General features: G+C 35.3%; 1 protein-coding gene across 1 annotated transcript; it reads left to right on the plus strand.

The window, feature by feature from the left end:
* Window positions 1-153: 153 nt before the first annotated feature.
* Window positions 154-6727, plus strand: LOC149962252 (diacylglycerol lipase-beta-like). Its single transcript, XM_090179299.1, is given in 11 exon segments — window positions 154-343; window positions 780-859; window positions 1092-1200; window positions 1966-2131; window positions 2202-2351; window positions 2431-2567; window positions 3666-4060; window positions 4063-4186; window positions 4248-4761; window positions 5084-5459; window positions 6007-6727. Coding segments are annotated over 9 exon segments (2067 nt in total). The 5' UTR covers window positions 154-343; window positions 780-859; window positions 1092-1105; the 3' UTR covers window positions 6117-6727.
* The last annotated feature ends 6051 nt before the right edge of the window (window positions 6728-12778 follow it).

Raw genomic sequence — 12778 nt, forward strand, 5'->3', positions numbered from 1 at the left:
GCAAGTGAAGTTATTTTTTTTGGTAAATTTAGGTGAAAAATTAAAAGTCATTTATATAATACTTTAAACAATAATACAATTCGTAGAGTGTAAATTTCAAAAAGTTAAAAGCCAAGGCTTACCGTCCGTCAAAGAACTCGAAGTTCAAGTTAGTGGTATCTTGGATTAATAATAGGACTATTATTAATCCAAGGTGGTATTTAATCGATGGTAGTATAAAATTAATACGCGCGGATGGCGGGAACTAATCGAAGGTCATAACGTTTAACCACGTGGTATATCTTATTAGAACTTCAAATAACGTCGCGAGAGTTATTTATTTACGTGATCTGCACGTTGCAGGGTGAGTGAGAATAACGATTGTCCGGGTAGTAATGTTGATAAACTTTTTTTAAGTCAAAAGGTATTTGATGACTTGATAAAATGTTCAAAGTTTATTAGATTTATATTTTTCATACCAATCCTGGTTAGCTGCTCCAGGAAAATATTTACAAGCATATTTGAACTTTAATCGCTGCCTATAAGTTAATCAGCGCTGTAATCCTAAGTAGATTATACTCAATTTTTTTAGGAGACCACTCGACATTCTGGAAGGATTAAAGATACACCTTTTTAGTGTTGTTTTTCCCCATTCTTATTTAATAACACATTTACAATATCACACTGATAGTCAACATTATTAAAATATTTTCCGTAAATTATTTTTTCATAAAATTAGGTTAAAACAAAAGCAAATATTTCACTTTTTGTCTGTTAATTTTTAAAATGTTTGCCCTTAGGGTTGAAACTTTCTCTTGCCACTACACTTCAGCTTATTAGAAAGAAAAGATGAAATCCAGGATAAAACCACTATGAAAAAGTATGATTACTATTATTTCTAATACTCAATTAACCTTAGAGGAATAAAACATCCTTGAACGTGTTTATTAAGCATTCCAAACAGGTTTAAGTAGTAAAGTCCTCTGGCAGTTTAGTTTTAATGTCTTACACTGTCTAGTCAGTTTTAGTCTTCTATACCGTACCTGATGTTATTGATATGTATTTTTCAAGGTCTTCCTTTTAGTAAAATTTAACTTTCATTTATATTTCAGTTGTGTTGAGGAAAATGCCTGGTTTGGTAGCCTGTAAGCGGCGCTGGAATGTTGGTAGTGATGATCTGTTTTTTCCAGCTTCGATTGAATTGTCAGTGCGGTCAGCATGGTATGATTATTCTTTTTTCTTTTTATTATTTGACATTTTGATCAGATTTAAATCACAAGTTTTATCTGGTTTTTGGCAAGAACTATATTTATTTTTGATTCATTATGATCCATCAAACATATTTTACATAACTCATTTTATTCAAGCTCTCTAAAATTAAACAAATTTTAATTTTATATCTTAAAAAACCAGCTTTGCTTGTTTTAAATACTCATAAACAACTAAATTTATTTAGATACTCATAAACAACTAAATTTATTTAGATACTCATAAACAACTAAATTTATTTAGATACTCATAAACAACTAAATTTATTTAGATACTCATAAACAACTGTATTTATTTGGATGCTCATAAACAACTAAATTTATTTGGATGCTCGTAAACAACTAAATTTATTTGGATGCTCATAAACAACTAATTTTTTTTGGATGCTCATAAACAACTCAAAATCTTCCAAATGTATTTAGATGCTATAATATGTATACATTTTCAAAAGAATTGAGCTTATTTAGACTAACTGGCCCCAAAACTTGTTTACCTACAACAAATGGGTATAAATTAATGAAGTTAACTTAATAATAATAATAAAGCTTTTATGCAAAGGATATTTCTATCAGATAAAACCAATTTATTATATTTTAGTTGTAAATTATTTTTTTATTAAATTAAGCTTGAGAATAGATTTTTATGTAGGATTTTTAAAATGGACATCAGCTGTTTGAAAATTATGGTTCATCTTTAATAACTCAAGTTTTGTTATAGGCTCATAGTGGTGTTTGCCATCTTTGTGAGTCACGAGTCACATGAAGAATGCAATGGTGCTTGGTTATTACATTTGTACCTGATTGGCCAGCAAGTTTGGCTATCGCTAGTCATTTTACTCAATGCAACTATTATTTACGTTAGCGCCAAAGGCACAATTGCCCAGGTACAAATATTTTTTAGCTTTACTTTCGGAAAATTCAATCATTCACTATATAATATTGTTATTCAAACAGCCTAAACCAAGAAAGAATATGCCATATCTTTTATATTTGCGTGGATTTTTTCTGTTTGTGGAGTTTGGCTGGGCTATTGTTGGTTCTATTTGGGCATTTAAACTTGAAGAAATTTGGTGCGAATCAGTTAATATTGTCGCAGTTGTGCAGGTTTGTAAATATTTTGGTTGTATAATTTATTAATTTTTTAACAAATATAGTTTAAAATTGTGTGTGAATTTTGGTTTAGGCTACAACAATTGGCAGTTGGTTCATGCTCGCTTGTTTTTCATTTGGAATCTGGTTGATCTATGATCCTATGGGCTGCGGTATTAAAAAAGATCCTTCTTGGGTTGGAAAAAAGTCAATTAAAGTTTGGCAGCGTCGGTAAGTATTATTATCTTATTAAGACATGTTTATGATGGTTGGGTATTAGCATAGACTAAGAAAGGTATACCTTTCTTAGTCTATAGTGTTAGTCCTTGATGGAAAGGACTTAAAAGTGCCCTGAAGCTAAACTTAAAAGTAAAAGGAAAATAATTAAAGTAATGAGAGATTTATGTTTGACCTTCAAAGATTTGTTTACCAGTATTTTCCTAGATTCTAAAAATTAACTTTTTCAACTTGCTATTTTTTCTATAAATTTTATTTTTCTTTAAATTTTAAAAGGCTTTTAGACATAAGTATTTTAATACATTTTTCTATCAACAACTATATCTTAAACTATTAAATTCACTTTCTCATAATTATTTAATAACTTTGAAGTTCACTTAAAAAGTGTCCCATTTTCTTAAAACCTTGCATTTAAAACAGGGTTGCCACAAGTCAGGAAATTTAAAAAGGGCATAAAACTGCAGGGAATTTTTAAGAATTTGTAAAATTCAGGGAAAAGTCGGGGAATTCAATTTTATCTTCCCAATTTTTTAAGGTAATTTTATTCTAGATCTATAACAAATTTTATGATTATCATTTTCTTGAAAGTTTGGCTAATTTTTTCAACATTCCAATAGCCTTTTTACTGAAATAGAAGTCCATTTAAATTTATTAATTTCTGATAAAAGTAAAATAAAATTTTGGGCTTAAAAAGTCAGGGAAAACCTCTTAAAATGGTCAGGGAAATTTAATCCGAAAATTTTGTGGCAACCCTGACTAAGTTTTTTTGAAATTTCGGTATTTTCTTCATTTCTTAATATTCTTTAAGCTTAGATTAATTTTAAAATTCGAATTTGGACAAATTATTTTTTGTGTAATAATTTTGGAGGAAATAATTACTTTTTACATTGCAAAGTTTTCCTTGTAAAAACAGATGTTTTTCGTTGCCTCATTTTTTAAATTATACCCTATTTATGCTTTCAGAAGTAAAACTAAGCACACATTGTTTGAAATTTAAAAAATTTATTATTTAAGCATAACAAATTTTCTTTATCATTGATAGAAATATTGTTAGCTGATTTATTTATTATTATTCACTTGATTTTGTTTCAGATTTAAATTCCTATTCTTCAGCGCTCTCTTTGATGGAAACTCTCGCAACGCTTATCGCGGTGTTGCGCAAGTTGTTGCTGATTACTTTCAAGATGTTGATTTAGTACCATCCGATGTTGCAGCGGGATTAATATTGTTGCAGGAAAAGTTGTTACACGAAAATGAGCAAAAAGGCTTGCAATCGCCATTCATCCATTTGGAAGATTTAGTCTCTAAAGCCGGAGATGAAAACAGCAATTCTGCAAAATTGCACGCAGATAATAACAAGCCTGAGTGGATGAACATTGATAATGCACTCTATTTTCACAAATTTGCTGCTTCGATGTATGGCAGCCCTTATTATTTATATCTTCATTGTCTGAAAGGATTTTGTCGATTATGGAAGTATCTTAGATGCTATGTTTCTTAGATTCGAATCGCATCAAAGGTGAAAATTGTTGCTTAGGCAGCTTGGCCACTTTGAAAACTTTAAGTGTTATTGAAAATGAAGAAGATATAATTTTTGCATCTTTTAAAAACAAGTACGATACCGTCATTGATTGTTTGTTGTGCGATAGTAATTTAAACTTTTTATCATTTTAGGGTTTTCGAATCTCCTTTTTCAGTCATATTAGACCACAAGTCAAAATCTGTTGTTGTTGCCATTCGGGGCTCACTTTCATTGCGAGATTGTTTGACAGATTTAGTATGCGACAACGAACCATTCCACGTTGAAGGTTGCCCAGAAAATGTAACATGTCATCATGGAATTTATAAAACTGCTCATTGGATACGCAACAAGTTAATTGAGACCAAAGCTTTAGAAACTGCTTTCACTCGCTGCCCCGAGTACAATTTGGTTATAGCTGGGCATAGCTTGGGAGCATCTGCAGGATCTCTTTTAGCGATTATGCTGAGGCCTTCATTTCCTAACATCCGATGTTTTGCATTCGCTGCTTCGTCTGGATTGATTAGCATTGAAGGCTCAGAATATTGCAAGGATTTTGTTTTCACCTTGGTGTACGGAGATGACTTGGTTTCCAGATTGAGTATTCATTCCATGGCAAAGTTGAAAAAGGATATTATCGAGTGTCTACTTGAATGTGATAAACCAAAAGTGAGTTAAAGGATGTTATTAAGCTATTTTATGCCTCTTATTGTGAGAATCGAGGTTTTTCATGCCATATAATTCATTTGGGCAACCCTTTTAGCTAGTTGTAGTTTAGATCAGTGCTTGAAATGGACTTATTCATGAACCAGAACGTGTTTTCTTTCAAAACTGAAAAATGGGAGCTGTGCATTACAAAATAATCTTTACGAACCAAAACAATATGCGGAAAAACCTTTACGAAACGGAACGGCGTTCTGGTCCATTTTGAGCACTGTTTCGGATTTAACAAGTGGCTCTGAGATAATGTCATACTTGTTTGATTTTTTAGCATCGAGTGTTTTTGCAAGGTTGCTGGTCAGTCATAACTGGAAAGCCATGCAGAGACAAGTCGACAACATCTACCGAACCCTCTCAAACAGTGAACCAAATCCGTCCTCTTTTTCCCCAAATCGTTGCAGACCAAACTGAAAAGAATAATACTTTCCCAAGCAACTTGGAGACTGTTATCACAATTACTGCTCAGCCTACTGAAACGAGGCCCTCTTTTAATCGTTCCGATAGTGTTTATGTACCAAATTTCTCGTCAATAGATACCACAAGAACTAGGTTACATCCTCCAGGTTCTCTTTTACATATATTTTTAACTCCACATGGCCTAAAAGCAACGTGGAAAGCTCCTGAACATTTCAACGAATTTGTCATAAGTACGGCCTATTTTTTTAAACTATTGTTGGCTGATATCTTAATTAAACCAATATTGGGTGCTTGCTCGTAGCGTTGTAAGCTTATTTCATAAATAAGCCCTGCCTTAAAATGGCCACCATTATATTAATTTCAAAGATCGCAAGGCAAAACGCTACGTGATCCTGCAAAATAATCACCTGACCACCAGAAACATCTTAATGTCATGTCTGACCCATACGCGTTACCATAGCAACGAACACAAGCCACATTTACGAGCAAGCTACGAAATCGAGAAATCGTTACTGTTACCAATACTTTACTGATTTATACTGTTACAATTACACAGCTTATGGTACAATAATTGGGGGCCTGTGGTAGGCGAATTAGCAAATCCGTATTTTGGAGAAAATTGGAAAATATCGATATTGGTATTTTTAAAAGCGAACAGATTAATGGGTAAAATCGCAATATTGGTAACTGATACCGATATATCGGTTTTGGTCCATCACTGTTTCAAACCTTACAAAGTTTCTATTTAATTTATTATAAACGCATTACTTTTAACAGGCACGGCTATGGCTTGTGATCACATGCCCGAAAAATTATTGTATTCGCTGAAAGATCTAAAGGAACTTAGGGATGCAGAAAAAGTGGTTTCTTCAGCTGAAGCAAGCTGAATATACTCCAGTATGCTGTAAATTAAGTGAAGAATGCCAAAACTATTTAAGATGGATGTATCATTATTTTTTTATTCACATATTTGAGATATAGAGACTGAAAAGTTTTTATATTATAATGCACTTTAAATTCGACAAAATCAAAATCAACTATTTTTATCAATTATTTTTTTCCTTTTAATGATCTATCACTATGGAATTTTTATTACTTATGACGACACTTAAATCTAACTGATCCTAATTTAAATAAAGCATAGGCCAAATCAAACTTAAATAATTTGCTTTCTTGACTCTGGGTGTATGTACTCTGTAACTGTATTTCACTTATTGGATAAGCAACTTAATTGTAGTTAAATAGTGTAACTTGTGTAAATAATTTCCAAGTACTTAATTTTTTAATTATTTTTGTGCCAATGCCAATAACTTTGTTCCAGATAAATGTTAAATGTACAATATTGGTAATTGTTGAAACGTATATCAGCGAGTGCTTGTACGCTCAATTTTACCCCAAATAATTCTGTGATAAGATAGAGGAAACGAATATAATTCATTGTATGTTATAAATGTATATTTGTAGATCATGCATAAACTAAATAAACGAATTTTTTATTATTTTCTATTTTGGTTTTATAATGGAACTCTTCCTTAGAGCAACTTGTTCATGTTTTGAAAACTAATGGCTCTTTTCAATAATTGAGACAAGCGAGCATAGCTGCTCTCATGGGAGCGAGTTCTATGGGAAATTCGTGTCGCTCAGTCAGATAGTGTCATTTTATGTTGTTGTTGCAAGGCGAAGGCAAAAGAGTAGGGCTGTGCGAGTACTCGATCATCATCGAGTACCTGACATTTTTTAGGTCAGGTACTCAAACTCGATTAAGAAAAATGCAATACTCGTCGATTATCGAAAATTTACATACTCGGGTACTTGAATAAGCCACCTTGCTTAATTCGCCGGGTTATTATTTTCCCCATCATGTTCGGGTACTCTGCTATTCGACAAGTATTTTACTATTTTGTGTTTCCACCGCCATAATTTCAACGCGAGGCTCTCTGATATTCCTATATTATAATAGGTTTGTAACTGAAAGAATTTAGTAGTTTAATACAGTTAATCAGTCAACTTATCTATGAATTATTAAATTTTTAATCGTATATATCATTTTTTAATATTATTACTGATATAGACTAGTTAATTAAGTACTCGGAACGTGCCGTTTTTCTTAACTACTCGAATAAGGAGTGTTTTGGCTTAACCGAGTACTCGATTACGATCTACTCGACGAAAAAAATTCAGATACTCCATACCCGACGTGATTGCCCAAAACCACTACTCGCACAGCCCTACAAATGAGGGAAAAGAGTAGATATAACGCGGCCGCTAGGAGAAGAAAGAGTCGCGCCGTCAGATCATGGATTAATCCATGGTCAGATGTATTTTATGCTATAAATGCCGAAAACGCGGCCGCTAGGAGAAGAGATAGAGCTTGGAGCTATACCACTTCCAGATTGAAGGGGTGGTGAAGAGAAGCTTGAACAGTCGTCAGGGTAGGAGACAGAAAGAACTTTACCAGTTTCAGGTTGAAGGGGTAATGAGAGAGACCACTTCCAGATTGAAGGGGTGGTGAAGAGAAGCGCGAACAGTGTAGGAGACAGAAAGAACTATAACAGTTTCAAGATGAATTGGTAATGGGCGCTATACCAGTGTTTCAGATGGGAGGTGATGAGAAGATAGTTAACCAAAAATATTTTTGTTTTCTGAAGGAACAATTAAAGCACTTTTCGCAAACTTTGTTCACAATTAACGCACTATTCGCAAACTTTGATTACAATTAAGGCACTATTCGCAAACTTTGTTTAAAATATTATTTACACACGAGCTCCACTCGGGTCTGTGTTGAAAATACCGCTTTCGGCTAGTTGCCAGAATAATATTTTAGATCTCGCACAAACCAACTTTAAAACCAGCCCAAATTCCCGCACAAGCCAAAATCCGATTAACCCCAAAAGAGCCCAAATTCCCGCCCAAGAAAAATTACCGAATTCTGCTATAGAACGGGAATTGGCGCGTTATTTGAAAATAATTTTGGAAAATTATTGAAAACATCACAGTTTGCAAAGCTGGTTCCAGCTTATATTTTCTAGGAACGTTGATTCCCGTTATGAAGGATGGGGCTGAAAGGGGGAAAACTGGTACCCCGTTACTTCGCCTTGAATTTTTGGAACGAGCCCAAAAAACCGCCTCCCGCCCAGAGGTTTTTTCCCCGCAACAGCCTCCGCAAAGCAGCCCAATTTGGGCGGAAAACCGCCCATCTGGCAACTCTGTTCGGCTTTAGCAACGTCCTAGCCATAGAAATATCATAGGTAACTAGAATGCTGCCGCCTACGGCCGAGCTTGACGCCAGTTCGCCTTGATCCTTCAGCCAATGAGAGGCTGTAGAGTGGTTCCGCCAAGGAGGATAATAATCCTCCTTGGTTCCGCGTAACTATAGCGGGAGCTAGGTGAGGTCATTCTCTCTGGTGACATTAAATTCTTGGCAGAACCACTCTTTGAGCTTTGATTGGCTGATTTCTGGCTATCGTCTGCCACGGAGTTTGGTCCATTTGCCAGTTACACGGCAGCATTCTAGTTACCTATGAGATTTCTATGGTCCTAGCATGGTACTAGTATCTGACATGCGCAGTTACAGACGAAAAATCAGACGAGGATGATACTTTGAATCAACATGACCTACGTGATATGTCGTCAGCTTAGGCTTCCTTATGCATATTTTTATCGACGAACCTTGCCTTGCAACCAGTACCATCCTAAAGCCCCATTTTCATGCTCGCTGGTAGCGGGTAAAAATCGTCAAAATCCGCTTCAGCTATACACTTTTTCACTTTCCGCGTCGATCTGTTTCAAACAGATATTTTAGCTTTATTTTCACGCTTGCGAGTGGCGGAAGCGAATTTTGACGATTTTTATCCGCTACCAGCGAGCATGAAAATGGGGCTTTATGGTCATTTTTAAAGTCGATAGATGGCGGTGCGGTTATTGAAACTCGCTTATTTCTATGCTCCCTGTAATAATATTTTATAGAATTAAAAAATTAATCACTAAAGTTTTTGCTTATTTTAATTTTTTGGGCCACCTTGGTAGGATTTGGGGGACCATTTTAAAATTTTTACTAAGGTCATAGCACACCTTTCTTACCCCCATAAACCACTACCAGGAATACATACCTCTAGCTAGGAATGGTTATCCCATCCGGCCGTATTCCCTATGGTAAGATCTCGGGGACCGTTTTCGGTGACGTGTAAGATAAAAAATTCCCCTCCTCGCGCGCGTCTTCTCTCTTTAGGAGTTGTCAACTCTACACTCTTTTACGCGGTATTTACCTGGGCGCGTCTATGTTTGGTTTTTCCCTTTCAGCCCCATCCTCCCAAGAGTGGATGCTAGACTCCCCGCTGAGAACAGAGGCAATGGCAAATAAGAGGGGTAAAATAAAGGCGCGAAAAAGAGTGTATTTTCGGTAACTCTGGGGAGTACAGGATATTTTTGATAGGAGATTTTTAAGCCAATGAAACTCGTAAGAAAAGACACTTATGCTCTGACGTCAAAATGATTTAAAAAAACAGTCCCCTAGATAGAGACGGAAATCGGCCGAGATAATCATTCCAAGTTCGAGTTATGAATTCCTGCCACCAGAAATACATGAACCGAAATTATCAGCGAGCTTATTTTTGTCGGACGGCAATTTCCCCGTGCGAAAGGGGAGGGTTAACAAGCGAGGCCTTGTTAATTTTCCGCCTCCCGCGACTACAGGGAAAATTTCGAATGCACCACGGGTAACTAGACCGCCATCTAGTGAGGCTAAGATAAATTATTTCATCGAAGAAGATCGTGAGAAACGTGGTCTGTAAACCTAGGCTTAGCCTTGTTTTGTTTTTGAGAGGTCAGTGGAAGGCGGTAGCTGCAGCAGCTGTTCAATATGGAAAACGTAGATGAATTAAAAACCTTTTCAACTAATCTTAAAAGACCATTTATGTATGAAAGAACAGAAAAATACTTAGTTTTATTAGAATCGGAAAATATATAAATTACTTAATGGAGCTACTTAAGATATATGAAACCCAGATAAAAATATTTAGACCTGCAGTAGCAAAGAATATGGGAAGACCAAAGAAACAAAAGGCTACGGAAGAAGAAGAAACTGAAATAAACCACAAGAAAAGAACTAGTAGAAATAAACAATAGAAATGATGATTTCGTTTACGAGTAAAGGCCTTTTCACACGAGCCAACTTTTCAAATCAAAATGCTGAGTCAGCAAAAATGGATCAGTGATCCATTTTTTTCTCGCGTACTTTTTTGGTGGATCAACTCATCAAACTTTTATTCACACGAACCAACTAGTTTACTCAACTCAAGTTGGCTCATCTAGTTGGATCAAAAAGTTGGCTCGTGTGAAAAGGCCTTAAGGCTACCTTTATGTTTCTATTCAGATTTATTTTTCAAATAAAACATGTACAATTATTGTAACAAAATAATACAAATATTTATTGTTTATAATTTTTAACGTAGTCAAGTTAAACTAGTTTTTATTAGTCGTTAACTGGGCTTAATTAATTAATAACAATTAACTGATTACGATGATATTTGTTTGAGCTATTCTTTCCTTGGACGTTGCTTCTAATGGTGACAGCCTTTCTTCCACTGACACATGATGCACTTGTCATTTTTCCCCAGCAGCATATTTCATTTATTTGTTTTTCGAGAAAGTTTCGCTCGGCCGTCGCCAGGTAGCGTATTCAAACCTTCGCCGCGGATGTGGGGAAGTTCTCTTTTCGAGGAGGGGAAGATGACATCCGGCCACTAAGGTGGGGGAAAACGGGGAACTTGCCTCCCGTGTTAGAGGAATAGGACGCTGATAATTTCGGTTCATGTATTTCTGCTGCCACTACTTACGTTGTAAACGTTCTTTCCTATCAGGAGGTAAGCGAGAGGAGGAGTTATTGGATTTTTACCCGGATTTTTCAACCGCGTTTGTGACCCTTTAAAGGTATAACCCAGGAAACATGGCTTACATCATACGAAAGAAGGGCCAAATTTCTATGTCGTCCAATGGTTGTTTATTTCAGTCTGGTGGTGGTTCTGAGTTATGGTATTGTCTCCAAATTACGAGAGTCACGGTGCGCAAGTTCTCATACAGTCGGTAGTTTTATTTAATGTTTATTTTCGAGAATAATTTAACTATCCGAGCAGTTGTCAACAATGTCAACAGAAAAAAGTATTCGCAACCGAAACAAGTCTAGGGGGCGTAACGGCGCTAGCTTCTCGAGGTTTTGCCTAGTATTATCTAGCGTCTGCTACAGAAAAATTAAAAAGTCATAAGAACGTTTTTTGTTAAATAAACTTATCAAAATATCAGCAAACTATGCAAAAGTTGTATAAAAATGCAAGTATCATTATTAATAAAGTCAAATTTACGAATAACGATAAGGAAAACTAACAAGACGTACGACGGTCAGAATACACACAATCCTTCTAATGTGTTAAGTTTGTTTGAGTTATTCAGAGCAGCCTGCAACGCCGATATCACAACCAATATATATCCACGGCCACACATAATTGTATTAACGCCTATTTACTTATTTGTTATATCTATTCATAATTTGAAAGCATCGAAGATTTCTTTTACTTCTGATCACACTTATTTGTTACTTCAGGTCATACGTTGTAAGCATCGCGTATTACTCCGATAAGTGTCACACTTATTTGTTACTTTTGGTCATATTAGAACGGCCTCCGATAAGTGTCACACTAAATTGTTAGTTCGGGTCATACGTTGTAAGCATAATACTCCGATAAGTGTCACACTTATTGGTTACTTCGGGTCATACGTTGTAAGCATAATACTCCGATAAGTGTCACACTTATTTGTTACTTTTGGTCATATTAGAACGGCCTTGGAAAATGCCAGAGGGAAATTCGCGTAAAGTCTCTATAACCACACGTATTCCCAATGTTGGAGTTGATGGGGGTACTTATACGCTGTCCAAAAAACCTTACTAAGAATTAAAATTAAACAACGAAATTGCAATCCTAGGTTATATGTAAACCACAGCTATTCAAAAATATAACTTTCATGAAAATCGGATTTAAATTACGGAACGTTATGTCGACTTTCAGGCGGAAATATAAAACCACGAACATAATTGGGGTCCAGTAAATGACCCCGAAAACTATACTTAAATTTAATATTTACTGATATAACCGAAGTTGTAGTTCAACTGAATCCTAACCTATCCAATAATATTTTTTTTAACGTTATCGGACTTAATTTTAAAGAAAATATCTACCACATAAAGGAAATCACCGAAAATAGTAAATTGGGCAAATGCCCAACTTCTTGGGCTCCGATTTGAAAACTTTAAGAACGGCTATCAATGGCGATGTATGTACATTCGAACGAGATATCATTGACACTTCTAGCCCTAACCGTTGAAGAGGTATGCGTGAGCAGCGTGACACGGTGGCATCGGCATCGGCAACGGCTACACTGTACGTGAGACTAATACACACAAATCCTTAGGATTGTGTGTAAAAACGAATAGCGTTTGCTTTAGCCGCAACCTATTTAGGTTTCAATGGCGAAAAAAGTTACTTAATTTAATATGTCA

Source organism: Leiobunum rupestre, chromosome 1, assembly GCF_980474605.1.
Source record: "Leiobunum rupestre chromosome 1, qqLeiRupe1.1.hap1, whole genome shotgun sequence".
Classification (NCBI taxonomy): Eukaryota; Metazoa; Arthropoda; class Arachnida; order Opiliones; family Sclerosomatidae; genus Leiobunum; species Leiobunum rupestre.